At 44.4% G+C, this 22,782-nt stretch overlaps 1 protein-coding gene across 1 annotated transcript in view; it reads right to left on the reverse strand.

Moving 5' to 3' along the window:
- LOC120061418 (plexin A3-like) overlaps window positions 1-22,782 on the reverse strand; it is a 169,897-nt gene that overhangs the window by 42,840 nt on the left and 104,275 nt on the right. The window contains exon 10 of the mRNA XM_039011213.1: window positions 15,375-15,575. Coding sequence (XP_038867141.1) covers window positions 15,375-15,575 — 201 coding nt within the window. The remainder of the gene's footprint in view (window positions 1-15,374; window positions 15,576-22,782) is intronic.

A 22,782-nucleotide genomic window follows, 5' to 3' on the forward strand; every position in this document is an offset into this window, starting at 1 on the left:
GTGGAAAGTGGCATGGAAAAATAAAGTGGAGAGAGATGACTCAAGTAGCGAAGTAAACTATAAAAATAGACGTTACACATGGAATATCACATTTAACAAATAAAACATTCAAATACCGTCATAGAAAGTAAAGTAAAAACCCAAACCGGTCCGTGCATCAATACCAGTACATTGTAAAATACGGTATACCTCCCAGCCCAATACCTAACTTTTATCCATCCATACCTCACCTTTATCCATCCATACCTCACCTTTATCCATCCATACCTCACCTGTATCCAGCCATACCTCACCTGTATCCAACCATACCTCACCTTTATCCAGCCATAAAGGTGAGGTATGGATGGATAAAGGTGAGGTATGGCTGGATACAGGTGAGGTATGGCTGGATAAAGGTGAGTTGGTTCTGAGGTTACCTCACCTTTATCCAGCCATACCTCACCTTTATCCAGCCATACCTCACCTTTATCCATCCATACCTCACCTAAATATATCAGAGCTGAGTAAACAACCAGCACCTCCTAATTCCTCATCAGTCCAGGGACATCGGCTGTGTTGTGTGTAAGTGTGTGTGTGCGCACATGCCTGTGTGTGTCTGTGCACACACGTGCATGTGTGTGTGCATGCGTGTGTGTGTTAGTGAGTGTAAAAGTTTAAATCTTTGTGCAGCTGTTCTGGGAAATATCTGGGAGCAAGTCAAGCAGGGAATGCACCAGTGTGGGTGCCGAAAGGCTGAACTGAACCTGTTCACACCAGGCTCCAAATGTTATTACATCTATATAGGCTAAACTGAACCTGTTCACACCAGGGTCCAAATGTCCTTACATCTCTATAGGGTCCAGTTGCTACTGGGGTTACATCTCTATAGGGTCCAGTTGGTACTGGGGTTACATCTCTATATGGTCCAGTTGGTTCTGGGGTTACATCTCTATAGGGCCCAGTTGGTACTGGGGTTACATCTCTATAGGGCCCAGTTGGTACTGGGGTTACATCTCTATAGGGTCCAGTTGCTACTGGGGTTACATCTCTATAGGGTCCAGTTGGTTCTGGGGTTACATCTCTATAGGGTCCAGTTGGTACTGGGGTTACATCTCTATAGGGTCCAGTTGGTTCTGAGGTTACATCTCTATAGGGTCCAGTTGGTACTGGGGTTACATCTCTATAGGGTCCAGTTGGTACTGGGGTTACATCTCTATAGGGTCCAGTTGGTTCTGAGGTTACATCTCTATAGGGTCCAGTTGGTACTGGGGTTACATTTATATAGGGCCCAGTTGGTACTGGGGTTACATCTCTATAGGGTCCAGTTGGTACTGGGGTTACATCTCTATAGGGTCCAGTTGGTTCTGAGGTTGCATCTCTATAGGGCCCAGTTGGTTCTGAGGTTACATCTCTATAGGGTCCAGTTGGTTCTGAGGTTGCATCTCTATAGGGCCCAGTTGGTTCTGAGGTTACATCTCTATAAGGTCCAGTTGGTACTGGGGTTACATCTCTATAGGGTCCAGTTGGTACTGGGGTTACATCTCTATAGGGTCCAGTTGGTTCTGAGGTTGCATCTCTATAGGGCCCAATTGGTTCTGAGGTTACATCTCTATAGGGTCCAGTTGGTTCTGAGGTTGCATCTCTATAGGGCCCAGTTGGTTCTGAGGTTACATCTCTATAGGGTCCAGTTGGTACTGGGGTTACATCTCTATAGGGCCCAGTTGGTTCTGAGGTTACATCTCTATAGGGTCCAGTTGGTACTGGGGTTACATCTCTATAGGGCCCAGTTGGTTCTGAGGTTACATCTCTATAGGGTCCAGTTGGTTCTGGGGTTACATCTCTATAGGGTCCAGTTGGTACTGGGGTTACATCTCTATAGGGTCCAGTTGGTACTGGGGTTACATCTCTATAGGGCCCAGTTGGTACTGGGGTTACATCTCTATAGGGTCCTGTTGGTACTGGGGTTACATCTCTATAGGGCCCAGTTGGTTCTGAGGTTACATCTCTATAGGGTCCAGTTGGTTCTGAGGTTACATCTCTATAGGGTCCAGTTGGTTCTGAGGTTACATCTCTATAGGGTCCAGTTGGTACTGAGGTTACATCTCTATAGGGTCCAGTTGGTACTCGGGGCACTAGTCCAGGTAGCCTAGTGGTTAGAACTTTGGACTAGTAACCGAAAGGTTTGCAAGATCAAATCCCCGAACTGACAAGGTAAAAAATCTGTTGTTTTGCCCCTGAACAAGGCAGTTAACCCACTGTTCCTAGGCCATCATTGAAAATAAGAATTTGTTCTTAACTGACTTGCCTAGGTAAATAAAGGTTAAATAAATAATTGAGGTAAATTATGGATCAGCAGCTTCCTGGGCAGGGCCACTGAATTAACTTCCCCCAATCATATCGTTTCACTGTGTCACACTACAAAAACAAAACTCAACTTGAGACCATCCTCAATTCCATCCACCAAACAAACATATAAACTACAGTTAACCTTTTGCGGTCTTGTTTTTCAGCCATTAATCGGAAATGCCTTATTTAGTAACAGCATTTTGTGAAATGGTTTTAGAAGGCCAGCGATGTTCTTCACAGTCCAATGAGGTGTCAATAGGTAAACCAAATCCGGTAGGTGAGTTAATGGCAGTATTCAAATCCTTGTCGGGTTCAGAAACAAAACAGTATACAGGTTGTTGTCATGCCCTCTTCCCAAGGCCCTGATAATGACATCCACAGGAGAGCCATACAGTGTATTTGTGGAGGTAATATAATGTACAGTATTTCTGGAGGTAACATCATGTTTTTCTGGAGGTAGTATAATGTATTTTTGGAGGTAACAAAGTATTTCTGGAAATATTAATGTATTTCTGGAGGTAGTATAATGTATTTCTAGAGGTAACATCATGTATTTCTGGAGGTAGTATAATGTATTTCTGGAGGTAGTATAATGTATTTTTGGAGGTAACAAAGTATTTCTGGAAATATTAATGTATTTCTGGAGGTAGTATAATGTATTTCTAGAGGTAACATCATGTATTTCTGGAGGTAGTATAATGTATTTCTGGAGGTAGTATAATGTATTTCTGGAGGTAACAAAGTATTTCTGGAAGTATTAATGCATTTCTGGAGGTAGTATAATGTATTTCTGGAGGTATTATAATGTATTTCTGGAGGTAACAAAGTATTTCTGTAAGTATTAATGTATTTCTGGAGGTAGTATAATGTATTTCTGGAGGTAGTATAATGTATTTCTGGAGGTAACACAGCCAGAAGAGGACTGGCCACCCCTCATAGCCTGGTTCCTCTCTAGGTTTCTTCCTAGGTTTTGGCCTTTTTGGCGTTTTTCCTAGCCGCCATGCTTCTACACCTGCATTGCTTGCTGTTTGGGGTTTTAGGCTGGGTTTCTGTACAGCACTTCGAGATATTAGCTGATGTACGAAGGGCTATATAAAATAAACTTGATTTGATTTGATATTTCTGGAGGTAGTATAATGTATTTCTGGAGGTAACAAAGTATTTCTGGAAGTAACAATGTATTTCTGGAGGTAACATAATGTACTTATGGAAGTAACAATGTATTTCTGGAGGTAACAAAGTATTTCTGGAAGTAACAATGTATTTCTGGAGGTACCATAATGTACTTCTGGAAGTAACAATGTATTTCTGGAGGTAACATAATGTACTTATGGAAGTAACAATGTATTTCTGGAGGTAACATAATGTACTTATGGAAGCAACAATGTATTTCTGGAGGTAACATAATGTACTTCTGGAAGTAGCAATATATTTCTGGAGGTAACATAATGTACTTATGGAAGTAACAATGTATTTCTGGAGGTAACATAATGTACTTCTGGAAGTAACAATGTATTTCTGGAGGTAATATAATGTACTTCTGGAAGTAGCAATATATTTCTGGAGGTAACATAATGTACTTATGGAAGTAACAATGTATTTCTGGAGGTAACATAATGTACTTCTGGAAGTAGCAATATATTTCTGGAGGTAACATAATGTACTTATGGAAGTAACAATATATTTCTGGAGGTAACATAATGTACTTCTGGAAGTAGCAATGTATTTCTGGAGGTAACAAAGTATTTCTGGAAGTAGCAATGTATTTCTGGAGGTAACATAATGTACTTCTGGAAGTAGCAATGTATTTCTGGAGGTAACATAATGTACTTCTGGAAGTAACAATGTATTTCTGGAGGTAACATAGTGTACTTCTGGAAGTAGCAATGTATTTCTGGAGGTAACATAATGTACTTCTGGAAGTAGCAATGTATTTCTGGAGGTAATATAATGTATTTTCTAGCCTTCTTCTTTTTCAAGTGAAAGGCAGGCAGCTTTGAGGAGATTAGTGGTTGTGTGTAAACGGGGGGAAGCTTTTGTGTTGGGCCATACAATGCAGCTTATCTCTGCCAGTCGTGAATTGATTTTCCTCAGGCCATGGTTCCACTGGGTCTGAAACTAGCAAGTGGAGACAAACTGGCCTGGTTCTGTCAGACATGTCTCTGGGCTGCAGGCGAGGCAAGGCGAGGCAGTGAGGTAATCTTACTTTTAAAAAAACAAACCCATCACTGGATAGAAAAAAAACCATTTGAAACTAGCGCTACCCTTTAAGACTTATCCTTAGCTCTTAATGGAAACAACAGTTATAGCTGAACAAATGGATTGATAGAGTGACAGTGACCAGAAGGAATAGCTTCCATTTGTTCAGATATAACTGTAAATTGTGAAGTGTCTGTTGAAGGGACCCATATGAAAGATACACATATTGTAACCAAATTCATTTTATTGTAGGCATTACTATGTTTAAAAGATGATGGGTTTGGAGAATATTTTTCTTAAATAATTTGTGTTTATTCAGAATAAACTAATAAAGATTCAATTACACTCTGGCAAGGATCAGCTGTAGTTCTCTGCAGCAGTTTAACCATCTGTCAAACATTTTTATTTTACCTTTATTTAACCTGGCAAGTCAGTTAAGAACAAATTCTTATTTTCAATGACGGCCTACTGGGGAACAGTGGGTTAACTGCCTTGTTCAGGGGCAGAGCGACAGATTTTTACCTTCGATCTTGCAACCTTTCGGTTACTAGTCCAACATTCTAACCACTAGGCTACCTGCCGCCCTGAAATGAAGAGAAAAAAATACTGCACCGTAAGTTGAGGATGCAGTTCAGGGTTTCCACCCCCCCCCCCCCCCCCCCAGGTCAGACTAGCTTGATTAAAGAAACAGATAGGGTCATCTGGAATGGTCTTATTAGGCATGAAGGATTACGGCTGGTTCAGAGCTCACTCCATAAACATAGAATATATCAATTGCATGTTGAGGCCATGGTTGAATTCGTGCCATCATATTTGAGGTAAGTGCATTAACCCGAGAACACCAAAGCATACTTTTCACATGATGACACTGAAACATTCTCTGTAGATTACTTTGGGAGTCTAAAAAGTGTTCAGAGCAGGCATAACTAATGCACTGATTTCTCAATTAGGGGAATGCAGCGGCGACTCTCTCCCTTTCCATTGCTGGTGCTTAAAGCAAAACTAACAGGATGAAACAGGCTCATAATTCATGCTATTGATAGCTAGATCACACCATTTAGAGGACAATTTATTCCACCAGAGCCCACCTGCTACAGAACCCACCTGCTACAGAACCCACCTGCTACAGAGCCCACCTGCTACAGAACCCACCTGCTACAGAACCCACCTGCTACAGAACCCACCTGCTACAGAGCCCACCTGCTACAGATCCCACCTGCTACAGAGCCCACCTGCTACAGAACCCACCTGCTACAGAGCCCACCTGCTACAGAGCCTCACAGGCACAGTATCTATGACCTCAGAGACTGACGGGGATGAAAATATGCAACAATCACAAGAAAGAGGGTAAATACCATAGAATTATAATGACTATTCTATGAGGAAAAAAGTGCAGAGGTGATGTTGGAGCATAAAAAACAACCTCAAAGATTTATCATAAACAGCAACATATATCGGCGCTTCAGAGTGGCGCAGCGGTCTAAGGCACTGCATCTCAGTGCTAGAGGCGTCACTACAGACACCCTGGTTAGATTCCAGGCTGTATCACAGCCGGCTGTGATTGGGAGTCCCATAGGGCGGCGCACAATTGTCCCAGCGTCATCTGGCTGTCATTGTAAATAAGAATGTGTTCTTAACTGACTTGCCTAGTTAAATGAAGGTTAAATGAATAAATATATAATATCCTCCCCTAATTGATGTAAAAAGTAGCATTTTTTACATTGACAATGAGGTGACATGTTCACAGTATCATTAACATGTACGTTGGTTCATGGTAAATCTTTTCCATTAGCGGGGCCTTTGGTGTCAAGAGCAGGGCAGGTCCTTTCGAGACCTGGCAAGTATGTTCCACTGAGAAACACCAAAGACGTTGGTAGTCTGATTGGGCACTTGATGAGAATAATAGAATAATGAGGGCATGCTGGTTCAGAAAGCCTGAAAAATAACATGTAAGTGTTTTTTATTCAAAAGCTTTGCTACCATGGTTCGGAAATAATGATGTTCTTTGTGAGAGCACTTTCCATCAAGAGGGTAGTGCAGAACTCGTTGTGCAAAAGGCCTTTACGCTACGTTTCCTGGGTAACACTGCCAATGCCTGTCGCTATGGGGTCAGCAGGGCTTAGCAACACTTACATCCGTGGATTAATTTGGGACTATTTTAATCTTTTGATACAAAAGATGAAAAGTCCCATGTATTAAGATTCAGCCTATCAAAGTTATACATGTGCCATGTTTAATCTGCAACGTAAAGCATGCTGTCAAACAAAAATGCATAAAATGCACAAAAGCCCTTTACACTACCAAAGCAAATGCTTATTGAGTTTCAAAGACCCTGATTTATCATTTATTTGAAAGGCAAGTGTGTATATGTGTGGGGGGGTGTATCATACTGATTTATTCCAGCTATGGCAGCACATTGCTGATGTCTGCAGTAAAATCAAGCGGGAAGAAACAAGCAGGCGTGCGTCTGAGCTGATTACAGTCCGTGGTATGCCTTTTGAAATGATACCCGTACATATCGTACAGTTGGGGAACGTAATTTATGGGTTGATGTGGATCAGCATGAATTATCATATAGAGTTGTCTAATCTGTATGTATGCGCACCTTAGAAAAATGTACTGTATTTCTCTATGGATGCAGGTGGCATGTGGGTCATGCATGATGCACCTGCTGCATTAGAACTGAAATGACATGTGTCCAACCACACCAGGAGTAAACCAGTAGTATAGCTTAGTTGAATGTGGAAAGAGGATGTATTTGACTTCAGGCTGTATTTGGGCAGAGAGACAGGGAAGAGTCATAATGTGGAAAGAGGATGTATTTGACTTCAGGCTGTATTTGGGCAGAGAGACAGGGAAGAGTCGTAATGTGGAAAGAGGATGTATTTGACTTCAGGCTGTATTTGGGCAGAGAGACAGGGAAGAGTCGTAATGTGGAAAGAGGATGTATTTGACTTCAGGCTGTATTTGGGCAGAGAGACAGGGAAGAGTCATAATGTGGAAAGAGGATGTATTTGACTTCAGGCTGTATTTGGGCAGAGAGACAGGGAAGAGTCGTAATGTGGAAAGAGGATGTATTTGACTTCAGGCTGTATTTGGGCAGAGAGACAGGGAAGAGTCGTAATGTGGAAAGAGGATGTATTTGACTTCAGGCTGTATTTGGGCAGAGAGACAGGGAAGAGTCGTAATGTGGAAAGAGGATGTATTTGACTTCAGGCTGTATTTGGGCAGAGAGACAGGGAAGAGTCATAATGTGGAAAGAGGATGTATTTGACTTCAGGCTGTATTTGGGCAGAGAGACAGGGAAGAGTCGTAATGTGGAAAGAGGATGTATTTGACTTCAGGCTGTATTTGGGCAGAGACAGGGCACAACCTTGTGTTGTATTTGTGCAGGATGTGATGTCAGACCCATGTGTTGTTCTCCTCTGTCTATTGGTCTGCCTCTCTGTCTGCAAACTGCTGTCTGTCTGCAAACTGAGGGCAAACTGCTGTTATCTGTCTGCATCACTGACCCAGGGCTTCTCTAGATCTATGGCATGCACATCTTTCACATGCTGAACTGCACATCACAGATCAGGGGTCAACTTCACATACAGCAGTCCTGAAAATAGACAAACACACAGCAACGTGGACATACGGGCCTCACAGCTAGTTTCTTTGGTTAATGGCAGTTCTATGTACCAGGGTTGGGTTCAATTCTCCCTTCAATTGAAGGGAGTCAATTCAGGAAGTGATTTGAATAAACAATTCTGAAATGTAATAACTTTTCAAATAAATAGCTTGCACTTTCAGTTTATTGACAAGTCATTGAAAATAAATGCAATTTTTTCGATTATTAAATTGTAATTTTTGTTAACCTGCTATATTTGGTATATTTTTAAACGTATTTAGCAGTCTATAAATGTATATCACTGCGAGACTGACAGAGCAGCTGTCTCAGGATGAGAAAGGCCAGGCAGTGGGAAACAGTTGAAAAATGAAGGTGACGTGAGACGGGAGGGAGGCTTGTTTGTCCACTACAACGCCCCCTCTCTCCCAGGGAGGGGCCCTGATTGGAAGAGGAGATCGTTGCAAGGATAAGAGACCTGATAAGAGAACAGTTATGAGGCAGTGAAGGAATAATATGAGCGGCCATGTGTTTAGGTCCCATGGGAAGAATCTGAGTTAGTTCCACTCAGAGAACATTTTTCATCACCAAGCAGAGGCCAGTCTCACTTAGTTTACCGGTAAGCATTACAATCCCTACAGTAACAGATATTAAAGAAAAACCTGAAAGTGAAAGCAAATCAAACTGCAACAGGCTAGAGTTGCCCTGTCTGGTAAAACACACTGTCACAGCTGGTGAACATGTTCAACATATGCTTAACCTAACTAACCCCCACCACAGAACAGGCGCCATGAGGACACAAGTGCTGACTGATATCTGAACGTTCTCAGCAAGGGGCAGAGTAAACAGCAGATGAAATTGATTGATTCAGCATTGCCTATCTGAGTACACTCACAATTGCATTAGCATGGACCCCATGGCCTTAAAGTCACCTGGCTACAGCACTGTGGGAATGAAGCTGCGCCACTCGTCTTGACGGCAAATTGATTGATGGCTGTTGCCTTGAGTGTTTGGGGGCGGGGGGGAACAGCACACACACCAGGGACTGAGTCTAATCTGCGGCATGTCTTTACTATGGCTAAATTACTATTCAGGAGAGATCCATCAGTTGAGGGCTGAGAGACAGGGACGGGGGGGATGATGTGGCCCGCTGTGTCACAGGTAATCACACCATCTATTCATCTAAACATCCCATTCAAACAAAGAGAGAGGAGAGAGGGGGCTGGAGAAAGAAAGACAGAGATAGAGAGATACATAGGGGGGAGGGGTGTAGGTACCATTCAACATGGGGGAGGGGAGTCAGTTGGGGAGGGGCATCAGTGGGGGAAGGTCTAAGTAAAATAAAACATCAATCTCAAGGTGGGGTTTCTCTTTTCTTTCAGACCGAGATGAAGCAGGGGAGTGTTTTTATATTTTTTCACCTTTATTTAACCAAGTAGGCTAGTTGAGAACAAGTTCTCATTTACAACTGCGACCTGGCCAAGATAAAGCATAGCAATTCGACACATACAACAACACAGTGTTACACATGGAATAAACAAAACATACAGTCAATAATACAGTAGAAAAATAGATCTATATACAATGTGAGCAAATGAGGTGAGATAAGGGAGGTAAAGGCAAAAAAAAGGCCATGGTGGCGAGGTAAATACAATATAGCAAGTAAAACACTGGAATGGTAGATTTGCAGTGGAAGAATGTGCAAAGTAGAAATATAAATAATGGGGTGCAAAGGAGCAAAATAAAAAAATACAGTAAGGGAAGAGGTAGTTTGGGCTAAATTATAGATGGGCTATGTACAGGTGCAGTAATCTGTGAGCTGCTCTGACAGCTGGTGCTTAAAGCTAGTGAGGGAGATAAGTGTTTCCAGCTTCAGAGATTTTTGCAGTTCGTTCCAGTCATTGTCAGCAGAGAACTGGAAGGAAAGATGACCAAAGGAGGAATTGGCTTTGGGGGTGACCTGCTGGAGCGCGTGCTACGAGTGGGTGCTGCTATGGTGACCAGTGAGCTGAGATAAGGCGGGGCTTTACCTAGCATAGACTTGTAGATAACCTGTAGCCAGCGGGTTTGGCGACGAGTATGAAGCGAGGGCCAACCAACGAGAGCGTACAGGTCGCAATGGTGGGTAGTGTATGGGGCTTTGGTGACAAAACGGATGGCACTGTGATAGACTGCATCCAGTTTGTTGAGTAGAGAGTTGGAGGCTATTTTATAGATGACATCACCGAAGTCGAGGATCGGTAGGATGGTCAGTTTTACGAGGGTATGTTTGGCAGCATGAGTGAAGGATGCTTTGTTGCGATATAGGAAGCCAATTCTAGATTTAATTTTGGACTGGAGATGCTTAATGTGAGTCTGGAAGGAGAGTTTACAGTCTAACCAGACACCTAGGTATTTGTAGTTGTCCACGTATTCTAAGTCAGAGCCGCCCAGAGTAGTGATGCTGGACGGGCGAGCAGGTGCGGGCAGTGATCAGTTGAATAGCATGCATTTAGTTTTACTTGCGTTTAAGAGCAGTTGGAGGCCACGGAAGGAGAGTTGTATGGCATTGAAGCTCATCTGGAGGTTAGTTAACACAGTGTCCAAAGAGGGGCCAGAAGTATACAGAATGGTGTCGTCTGCGTAGAGGTGTATCAGAGAATCACCAGCAGTAAGAGCAACATCATTGATGTATACAGAGAAGAGAGTCGGCCCGAGGATTGAACCCTGTGGAACCCCATAGAGACTGCCAGAGGTCCGGACAACAGGCCCTCCGATTTGACACACTGAACTCTATCAGAGAAGTAGTTGGTAAACCAGGCGAGGCAATCATTTGAGAAACCAAGGCTGTCGAGTCTGCCAATAAGAAAGTGGTGATTGACAGAGTCGAAAGCCCTGGCCAGGTCGATGAATATGGCTGCGCAGTAATGTCTCTTATCGATGGCGGTTATGATGTCATTTAGGACCTTGAGCGTGGCTGAGGTGCACCCATGACCAGCTCTGAAACCAGATTGCATAGCGGAGAAGGTACGGTGGGATTCGAAATGGTTGGTAATCTGTTAACTTGGCTTTCGAAGACCTTAGAAAGACAGGGTAGGATAGATATAGGTCTGTAGCAGTTTGGGTCTAGAGTGTCACCCCCTTTGAAGAGGGGGATGACCGCGGCAGCTTTCCAATCTTTGCGAATCTCAGACGATAAGAAAGAGAGGTTGAACAGGCTAGTAATAGGGGTTGCAACAATTTCGGCAGATCATTTTAGAAAGAGAGGGTCCAGACTATCTAGCACGGTTGATTTGTAGGGATCCAGATTTTAGAGCTCTTTCAGAACATCAGCTATCTGGATTTGGGTGTTGGAGAAATGGTGGGGGCTTTGGCGGGTTGCTGTGGAGGGTGCCGGGCAGTTGACCGGGGTAGGGGTAGCCAGGTGGAAAGCATGGCCAGCCGTAGAGAAATGCTTATTGAAATTCTCAATTATAGTGGATTTATCGGTGGTAACAGTGTTTCCTAGCCTCAGAGCAGTGGGCAGCTGGGAGGAGGTGCTCTTATTCTCCATGGACTTTACAGTGTCCCAGAACTTTTTTGAGTTAGTTCTACAGGATGCACATTTCTATTTGAAATAGCTAGCCTTGGCTTTCCTAACTGCCTGTGTATATTTGTTCCTAACTTCCCTGAAAAGTTGCATATCACGGGGGCTATATGATGCTAATGCAGAACGCCACAGGATGTTTTTGTGCTGGTCAAGGGCAGACAGGTCTGGAGTGAACCAAGGACTATATCTATTCCTAGTTCTACATTTTTTGAATGGGGCATGCTTATTTAAGATGGTGAGGAAGGCACTTTTAAAGAATAGCCAGGCATTATCTACTGACGGGATGAGGTCAATGTCATTCCAGGATACCCCGGCCAGGTCGATTAGAAAGGCCTGCTCGCAGAAGTGTTTTAGGGAGCGTTTGACAGTGATGAGGGGTGGTCGTTTGGTCGCAGACCCATTACGGATGCAGGCAATGAGTCAGTGATCGCTGAGATCTTGATTGAAAACAGCAGAGGTGTATTTGGAGGGCGAGTTAGTTAGGATGACATCTATGAGGGTGCCCATGTTTACGGATTTGGAGTTGTACCTGGTAGGTGAATTGATAATTTGTGTGAGATTGAGGGCATCAAGCTTAGATTGTAGGATGTAGCACGAGCTCACCTAGTAGCACGAGCTCAGAAGATAGATGGGGGGCAATCAATTCACATATGGTATCGAGGGCACAGCTGGGGGCAGAGGGAGGTCTATAGCAAGCGGCAACAGTGAGAGACTTGTTTCTGGAAAGGTGAATTTTTAGAAGTCGAAGCTCGAATTGTTTGGGTACAGACTTGGATAGTAATACAGAACTCTGCAGGCTATCTTTGCAGTAGATTGCAACACCGCCCCCTTTGGCAGTTCTATCTTGGCGGATAATGTTATAGTTAGCGATGGAGATTTCAGGGTTTTTGGTGGTTTTCCTAAGCCAGGATTCAGACACGGCTAAGACATCCGGGTTGGCAGAGTGTGCTAAAGCAGTGAGTAAAACAAACTTAGGAAGTAGGCTTCTAATGTTAACATGCATGAAACCAAGGCTTTTACGGTTACAGAAGTCAACAAATGAGAGCATCTGGGGAGTGGGAGTGGAGCTAGGCACTGCAGGACCTGGATTATCCTCTACATCACCAGAGGAACAGAGGAGAAGTAGGATAAGGGTACGGCTAAATGCTATACGAACTGGCCGTCTAGCACGTTCGGAACAGAGAGTAAAAGGAGCAGGTTTCTGGGCTCGATAGCATAGATTCAAGGCATAATGTACAGACAAAGGTAAGGTAGGATGTGAGTACATTGGAGGTAAACCTAGGCATTGAGTAATGATGAGAGAGATATAGTCTCTAGAGACGTTTAAACCAGGTGATGTCATCGCATATGTAGGCGGTGGAACAACATGGTTGGTTAAGGCATATTGAGCAGGGCTAGAGGCTCTACAGTGAAATAAGACAGTAATCACTAACCAGGACAGTAATGGACGAGGCATATTGATATTAGAGAGAGGCATGCGTAGCCAAGTGAACATATGGGTCCAGTGAGTGGTTGGGCTGACTGGAGACACGGCGATTCAGACAGTTAGCAGGCCGATGCTAACAAGCTAACAGTTAGTAGGCCGGGGCTAAACAAGCTAGCAGTTAGCAGACCGGATTAGCAAGCAGTTAGCAGGGGCTAGCAGTTAGCAGACCGGGGCAGGCAAGCTAGCAGTTAGCAGATCAGGGCTAGCAAGTTAGCCTTTGGGGGACGTCGCGATGGGGGTAAGTCTGTTTTTGCCTCTTCGTGCGGTGACGTCGATAGACCAGTCGTGGAATTAGTAGTGTTCCAGGTAGCTCTAGGTAGCTAGCAGGCCTAGCAGGTTAGCAGAATGGGCCTTCAGCGGGCGTCGCGCTTGAGGAGCCTGTTGGAGTCCTCGGGCAGATTATGTGGGTATTCCAGTCGTAGAGGATGGGCGGGGTTCTGTACCGGCAGTGTGAGGGAGGCCTAACATTTACAGTTAACGTTGTATATTCAAGGTTTTATTTTCTCAATAGCTGTGTAGACAATGATTAGTTTACACTGGGGTCTTCAAACGATCCCCCATGGAGATCCAGTGTAAATGCTTGTTCACTCTGGTTATCAAGGTGAAATATAGACACACATTGGCATGCACAGTGGGTAGACAGCAGTAGCAGCATATAGCTGTCTACATGAAGAGTATTAGCCTATCCCTGTGCGTGATAAACAACTTCAAATGTTTATCTGTAGGTGAAGTGATTAAAGCACCCATCTATTTATGCTGATTGCCTCACAATATTCATAGAGATGTCTCATTGTTTACACAGCATCAGCGGTTCAATGCCTTGAACAATCCAAACCCCAATGCCCAATGCTCTAACCTTTGGGCACTCAGTTAATGGTCTACCACAAAACTACTTTTCAATTTCATTTTAAATGCATAGCCGGAGCGTGGGGCGGGGCGGGTGTCAGAGACAGAAAGAATAATGGCACGGAGGAAGTGAGTGATAGCGGATAGAAGGACGACAGTCGCTCTCCGTGGCAGGGTCCTTCCGAAGGCCTTCACTATGTAGCGCACCCAGCAGCATGTGTCGGCCAGGGAAAGTACAACAATCAATCCTAACCTGACCCATTGAGGTGTGTGTGCCGGAGACGTGATCCTCATTATTAAATTGCCACGGGACATCAATTGTCCTGTCGAAGGAAGGCGGCCCACAGCCTGAGCTTTGATCTGCAGGGGTTAGGGGGGTTAGAGGGGACACACTCCGTGGCAGAGGCCTGGTCATTTTCCTACCCTCCTACCCCAGGAACACTCCAGCCCATCCACCCACACCACATTCCCTTTCCATGGTGTTGCATTGTCCACCCAAATGAAGAGTCACATCCTGTGACTGGCTAATTGTTTTACAAGATTCCCTGGGGTTACCATGTCAACCAGATGGGTCACAGAGGGCAGCCGTCTATGACATCACTATGAGACAGAGGGAGAGAGAAAGAGAGGGAGAAAGAGAGAGGGAATAGGAGAGAGGGGGGAAGAGACAGAGGGAGAGAGAAAGAGAGGGAATAGGAGAGAGAGGGAATAGGAGAGAGGGAGGAAGAGAGAGGGAGAGAGAAAGAGAGGGAGAAAGAGAGAGAGGGAATAGGAGAGAGAGGGAGGAAGAGACAGAGATAGATAGAAAGAGGGTGCTACAGAGTGAGAGAGAGAGAGATAGGGGGAGAGAGGAGACTCTCAATGTCAGCTCTTTGACATGCCACATGTTTCACTGGGATTGAGAAAACAAGTTTAATGCTCTGAATTGATGTCTTTGCTGATTTTGCGGATAAAGTATTTTTTTCTGATCAGTGACTCAATGAAAAGTCACCTTGATTTCTTCTGCATATTATTTCCATGAGAGAGAGCAAGAGAGGAAGGGGGTAGGGAGAGGGAGAGGGGGGAGGGGGGAGGGAGGGTGAGGGGTTAGAGGGAGGGAGAGGGAGAGAGGGGCAAAGCAAGAGGGGAGAGGGCAGGGAGAGAGGGGAGAGATTCTCTGTCTCTATACCTGTAGAAAACTACTTCAACGGATCAGTATATGATCAGCATAATAGTACAAAAGTACTTATTGAGCTTTTACCTTGCACCAAGATCCCAAACCCAACAAAAATACACAAGATATTTTACAGTAAATACTGTATAAACACATTCAGTGCAGTCATGTTAATAGTCCAGGTACTCACAGAGGTGTTCTGGCACTGGATACAGGAGCTGTTGAAGCGTACAGCTGGGATGCGTTGCATCTTGCCCTGGATGTTGAACACACACTCATAGTTCTTCTGTCCAGACTGGGGCTGAGGAAGGTTCCGGGCTCGCAGCGTGATTGGACGAATGATCCCTGCAGGTACCAGAATGTCACTGGTGGGCAGGATCTGGGGACAGCCCTAAAAATCAACAATCACAAATAAAGTTACAAATTAACACTCTGCTCCTTTTCTTTGCAAAGCCAAACCCATTACAATAAAACTGATTAATAAACATAATCATTAATTAAAACTTGGTCTACATAGCGAAGGAAGACGTATTGATTCCAGTTTATTGAGCGGTGAGCAGCAGTGAGTAATGTCCATTAGCAGCACTACTTCCACAACAGGGCAGAAGGACTCCTGTACAGACTCCTGTACAGACGCCATTAAACGTGGGAATAGCTTGAAACCAAAGCAAAAAAGAGGTTCAAATCCATATTACATCTCTGATTTGATGAGCCACAAGCTTCTCTGAAAATCACACTGATGAAGCGGGAAATTAATATCTTCCTTAATCCTGCATGTCTGCCTGTGCTAGTGAGGTGAGCACAGATCGAGAGCCCAGATAGGGTCTAGGCATTTATCACAGGGATTCATATTGACATTGCAGGAAACAATGCATAAAGGATCTCGGAAGTCACAGGAAAGCCAGTATTGATGCAATGATTACAATCCGAGAAAATTGACGATGTGCGCATCCCCACCCGAGAAATACCACAGCAGCTTAATGACACCCTCTGTATTAAAGGATATTTAGAATAATCTGTTATCCATTCAGCACTGAACAATAATCAAGGAGGCTGTAAAAGTCTGCCAGGGTGGATGTGATAAATCAGAGGCCTTGTCTGGGCGGGCGTTGGCGGCGAGGTGGGCGGGCGGTGGTGGCGAGGAGGGCGGGCAGGGGTGGCGAGGAGGGTGAGGAGAAACCTCTCTAGTCTGCAGGACAGACACACAGAGCGCCAGCCAACGCCTCGGTGAAAATGATGCAACTCCACAGCCCACACAGCCATAAATCTTGTGTGGGGCAAGTGATTTGTAAAGGTTTATATATATGGTGCATCAATAAATCTAATTTTCATACTCTGTGGATGAAGAGAAAGATTTACTTCCTGCAGGGAGGTGGTGGGGGTGGTGTTCTGACTTCAAATGAATCCCATTTATCAGCATAACCTCTAGCATAACCTCTAGCATAACCTCTAGCATAACCTCTAGCTCCACAGTGAGAACAGAAGGCTCCAGACTGGAGATGGTTAGCCTTTTGGAAATTATGAATGTCTCAGATTGCTTCTCAGTCAATTGCCAGGTTGACATTCAAAACACCAAATAGATCCACCGATATCACATATGCCACATCGAGTCACCAGGGACCTAGCATCAACACCTGGTGTGCCAGAACATTCTAAATCATGTTCAGTGTGCATACATCATTGGCTATATGACTGCAAACACTTCTGAATAGCACACCTTTCCCTGGTAACAGCCAAATACATTTGACCAAATTAGTACATTTTGGAAAAAGGGGGGAAAATGAGGAAAAACTAGCAACATTCTGGTAACCAGGTGATGCTGTACAGTAGCACATATCTGATGGGCTAAGGGCTACTATCTATCTGTAGAGAGCTCTATTCAATGGCTGACATATAAGTACGGTGGATCTGGTTACTCAGGGCCTGAGTGGATTTCATTGCTACCTACATCAGAGTAAAAGCAGCATGGGCCTTGAAGAGCATCACAGAGAGGCTTTGAGTGGCTGGCACATCAGAAACATCATGATTCATTTAACAGAGTAGTGCAGCAAGAGCAGTAACATATTTTAGGTGAGGACTCATGAAACTTAATGGGTTTTTCACCGTTTTCAATTATTTAAGTGGACACATTATAAAACCCAAAACTACTACTACAAAAACTAGTTTTATCAGAAAAGCATGAACGTGTGTGTGTAATTCAAAATGAATCATTACTTTGGTCATTCAAAATAAATGTAAGTATTCTCTAAGTCGTTACACACAGTGTTCTGGACAGAGGCATTTCTCATGGTTTCTCTCAGTATAGTTTGAACATTAATGAATTCCTCTGTATGCGTTTAACACACGCATAACCCCAAGATGCCACCACCATTCATTCTCGTCTGCTAAATTTAATTAACAAGCTTTAATCGACTGCATACTAGGGGTAAAACAAGATAAGTGGTTTGTTTATCAGAAACGTTAGTGTGACATTTTAAAAAGCCCGGGGCAGGTAAGTGAGGTTTGTCATGATGAATTGGGACTCTTTCCACAAAGACAAGGAGAATACATTTCAAATAGACTGATTCATCAAATCAAATCAAATTTGATTTGTCACATGCCTAGTAAACAACAGGTGTAGACCAACAGTGAAATGCTTACTTACGGGTCCTTTTCCAACAATGCAGAGTTAAAGATAAAGATTAAAATAAAATAAATAAAGATAACACGATGCATCCGATGTGTGCTCTACTTGTAATGCTGGCTATGCTATGATACATGCCATGCAGTACATGTGACACTAATGCAGTAAGCCATGCAATGAAGGAGCAGTCCCTCCTCGGTGGTAGGCCGACAGATCTGTAACAGTATAGTCTCTGAGGCAGCTGTATATTCCCCCCTGAAGGGCCGTTCCCTGATGCTGATTAGCACCCCATTAGGGCGGCTCAGGCAGTTTACAGCCTGTTGACAGTGTTTCCATTAACCTTATTGTGCATATCCCAGTTATCACACAGCTAAGCACTTTTCTCTGTTGAAACATTAAAAGCCAGAGACGGGAGGGCGGTATAATTTTTCTCTCTCTGTCTCCCTCTCTCTGTCTCCCTCTCCGTGTCTCTCTCTCTGTCTCTCTCTCCCCCTCTTCTTCTCTCTGTCTCTCTCTCCCTCTCTCTCTTTTTCACTCTCTGTTTCCCTCTCTCGCTCTCCGTCTCCCTCTCTGTCTGTCTCTCCCTCTCTTTCTCTCTCTCCCTCTCTTTCTCTCCCGCTCGCTCGCTCACTCTCTTTCTCTCCCTCTCGCTCGCTCGCTCACTCTCTGAGAGCAGAGTAAGCAGAAAAAAGGATCTGTTGCTGTTTTCATAAACATTTCTCCACCATTGCTTAGTCACTGTTCTTTCCCTATTCCATTTCTACTCTCTTAATCTCATTTACAGTCTCCGTCGCTGTAATCCTTGAAATGGGCCCCCTACGCGTGGTAAAAAAAACCCACAACCCTCCAAATCATCTGAGAGCTGCTCCAATTAAATGCTAGCTACACTGCAGACTCCTTATTCTACCTAATCAAACTCAAACTAGCAGCTTCTAAACTCAACCTGGGAAATATATGGATTAAACACTGAGTTTGCTATTCTGGACTCCAGTGTCTTCTACAATGTATACTGAACAAAAATATAAACACAACATGTAAAATTGTGATCCAATGTATCATGAGCTGAAATAAAACAAAACATTTCTCTCAAATGTTGTGCACAAATTGGTTTACATCCCTGTTACTGAGCATTTCTCATTGCCAAGATAATTCATTAACCTGAAAGGTGTGGCATATCACAATTAAACTGATTAAACGTCATTATCATTACACAGGTGCACCTTGTGCTGGGGACAACAAAAGGCCATTCTAAAATGTGCAGTTTTGTCACACAACACAATGCCACAGATGTCTCAAGTTTTGAGGGAGCATGCAATTGCCATGCTGACTGCAGGAATGGACATCACAGTTGTTGCCAGATAATTTTATGTTAATTTCTCTACCATAAGCTGCCTCCAACATTGTTTTAGAGAATTTGGCAGTAAATCCAAACGGCCTCACAACCGCAGACCATGTGTCACCACGCCAGCCCAGGACATCCACATCTGGCTTCTTCACCTGCGGAATCATCTGTGACCAGCCACCTGGACAGCTGATGAAACTGTGGGTTTGCACAACCAAAGAATTTCTGGTAGAAACTGTCATAAACCGCCTCGGGGAAGCTCATCTGCATGCTCATGGTCCTCACCAGGGTCTTGACCTGAATGCAGTTCGGCTTCGTAACCGACATCAGTAGGCAAATGGTCACCGTCGATGGCCACTGGCACGCTGGAGAATTCTGCTCTTCACGGATGAATCCCGGTTTCAACTGTACCGGGCAGATGGCAGACAGAGTGTATGGTGTTGTGTGGGCGAGCGGTTTGCTGATGTCAACATTGTGAACAGAGTGCCCCATGGTGGCGGTGGGGTTATGGTGTGGGCAGGCATAAGCTACAGACAACTGACACTTTTTTGCATTTTATCAATGGCGATTTGAATGCACAGAGATACCGTGACAAGATCCTGAGGCCCATTGTCGCGCCATTCATCTGCCGCCATCACCTCATGTTTCAGCATGATAATGCACGGCCCAATGTCGCAAGGATCTGTACACAATTCCTGGAAGCTGAAAATGTCCAAGTTCTTCCATGGCCTGCATACTCACCAGACATGTCACCCATTGAGCATGTTTGGGATGCTCTGGATTGACGTGTACGACAGCGTGTTTCAGTTCCCGCCAATATCCAGCAACTTCGCACAGCCATTGAAGAGGAGTGAGACAACATTCCACAGGCCACAATCAACAGCCTGATCAACTGTATGTATAAGGCAAATGATGGTCACACCAGATACTGACTGCTTTTCTGATCCACACCCCTACCTTTTTTTAAAGGTATCAAATCAAATCAAATGTTATTAGTCACTTGTGCCGAATACAACAGACCTTATGGTGAAATGCTTACTTACAAGCCCCTTAACCAACAATGCAGTTCAATAAATAGAGTTAAGAAAATATTGACTAAATAAAGTACATTTAAAAAATTATACAAAATAGCACAATAAAATAACAATAACGAGACTATATACAGGGGGTATGTGCGGGGGTACAGGTTAGTTGAGGTAATTTGTATATGTAGGTAGATGTAAAGTGACTATGCATAGATAATAAACAGCGAGTAGCAGCAGTGTACAAACAAAGTGGGGGGGGGTGTCAATGTAAATAGTTAGCTTTTTGATGAATTGTGCAGCAGTCTTATGGCTTGGGAGTAGAAGCTGTTAAGGAGCCTTTTGGACCTAGACTTGGTGCTCCGGTCTGCTTGCTGTGCGGTAGCAGAGAGAACAGTCTATGACTTGGGTGACTGGAGTCTTTGACCATTTTTTGGGCCTTCCTCTGACACCGGCTGATATAGAGGTCCTGGATGGCAGGAAGCTTGGACCCAGTGATGTACTGGGCCGTTCGCACTACCCTCTGTAGCGGTGATGCAACTGGTCAGGATTCACTCGATGGTTCAGCTGTAGAACATTTTGAGGATCTGGGGACTCATGCCACATCTTCTCAGTCTCCTGAGGAGGAAAAGGTGTTGTTGTGCCCTCTTCACCACTGTCTTGGTTTGTTTGGACCAAGATAGTTCGTTGGTGATGTGGACACCAATGAACTTGAAACTCTTGACCCGCTCCACTACAGCCCTGTCAATGTTAATGGGGGCCTGTTCGGCCCGCCTTATCCTGTAGTCCACGAACAGCTCCTTTGTCTTGCTCACATTGAGGGAGAGGTTGTTGTCTTAGCACCACACTGCCAGGTCTCTGACCTCCTCCATATAGGCTGTCTCATAGTTGTCGGTGATCAGGCCTACCACTGTTGTGTCATCAGCAAACTTAATGATGGTGTTGGAGTCGTGTTTGGCCACGCAGTTGTGGGTGAACAGGGAGTACAGGAGGGGACTAAGCACGCACCCCTGAGGGTACCCAGTGTTGAGGATCAGCGTGGCAGATGTGAATAATGCATTTTTTTCAATTGACTGATTTCCTTATATGAACTTCAACTCACAAAAATCTTTGAAATTGTTGAATGTTGTATTTTTTTTTATTTTTGTTCATTGTAGATAGATATAAAACATTTCTAACTAATAGAAAAGCAACCACCTTTATAAAAAAACTGTTATGATATCATAGCTGACATGGAAATATCCCTTGATGACAGAGGTGGAATCAAGCCAGTTTGTGCAACAAACGCCGGTAGACTGAGATATTAGAAAGTTCTCACATACTGGCTGTTATCAATAACAAAGCATGCAGGGAACCGATCTGATCTTGATGTTTTACTTGCAAAGTGTTTTGTAATGTAAAAACAAGATAGCTTATCGTCACTCCTGTATGAGAAGAGAAGACTGGGAAGGGGGTCTTGACCCTGTGCGGCTCCTCCCTGGGCCGGCGTGGCAGTACAGTGGCCTCTGGTTACACAGTGAGTAATGGGCCACTGGTTTCTGTGCAGGGGGCTCAGTAATGTGCTGCTGGTGAAATCTGCACACAGTGTCACTTCCTGATCCTCTGTGGCCGCTGCCCACCACTGAGTGCCAGGACCACTTCCTTGCTTCCTGCCGGGATAATGGCTCCTCTGTCACTCATCCCACAATTAATTACTGGGCCTTCGCTCGTTAATAAAGGGCCGTCCCACTGAGACACAGCACAGAGGAGAACAGTTGTGTTGGAGAGCACAGCAGCACATTGCTTGATCTCAGGGGTCCTCTGGGAAAGGCCAATATAACAACGTGTCTTTGAGCTCTCACTAAGTATTAGGAGTCTCAGTGAGACAACCCCCCCTGAGATCTCACTAAGTATTAGGAGTCTCAGTGAGACAACCCCCCTGAGATCTCACTAAGTATTAGGAGTCTCAGTGAGACATCCCCCCTGAGATCTCACTAAGTATTAGGAGTCTCAGTGAGACTACCCCCCCTGAGATCTCACTAAGTATTAGGAGTCTCAGTGAGACAACCCCCCCTGAGATCTCACTAAGTATTAGGAGTCTCAGTGAGACTACCCCCCCTGAGATCTCACTAAGTATTAGGAGTCTCAGTGAGACATCCCCCCTGAGCTCTCACTAAGTATTAGGAGTCTCAGTGAGACATCCCCCCTGAGCTCTCACTAAGTATTAGGAGTCTCAGTGAGACAACCCCCCCTGAGATCTCACTAAGTATTAGGAGTCTCAGTGAGACAACCCCCCTGAGATCTCACTAAGTATTAGGAGTCTCAGTGAGACATCCCCCCTGAGATCTCACTAAGTATTAGGAGTCTCAGTGAGACTACCCCCCCTGAGATCTCACTAAGTATTAGGAGTCTCAGTGAGACAACCCCCCCTGAGATCTCACTAAGTATTAGGAGTCTCAGTGAGACTACCCCCCCTGAGATCTCACTAAGTATTAGGAGTCTCAGTGAGACATCCTCCCTGAGCTCTCACTAAGTATTAGGAGTCTCAGTGAGACATCCCCCCTGAGCTCTCACTAAGTATTAGGAGTCTCAGTGAGACAACCCCCCCTGAGATCTCACTAAGTATTAGGAG

Source organism: Salvelinus namaycush, chromosome 16, assembly GCF_016432855.1.
Source record: "Salvelinus namaycush isolate Seneca chromosome 16, SaNama_1.0, whole genome shotgun sequence".
NCBI classification, from domain to species: domain Eukaryota; kingdom Metazoa; phylum Chordata; class Actinopteri; order Salmoniformes; family Salmonidae; genus Salvelinus; species Salvelinus namaycush.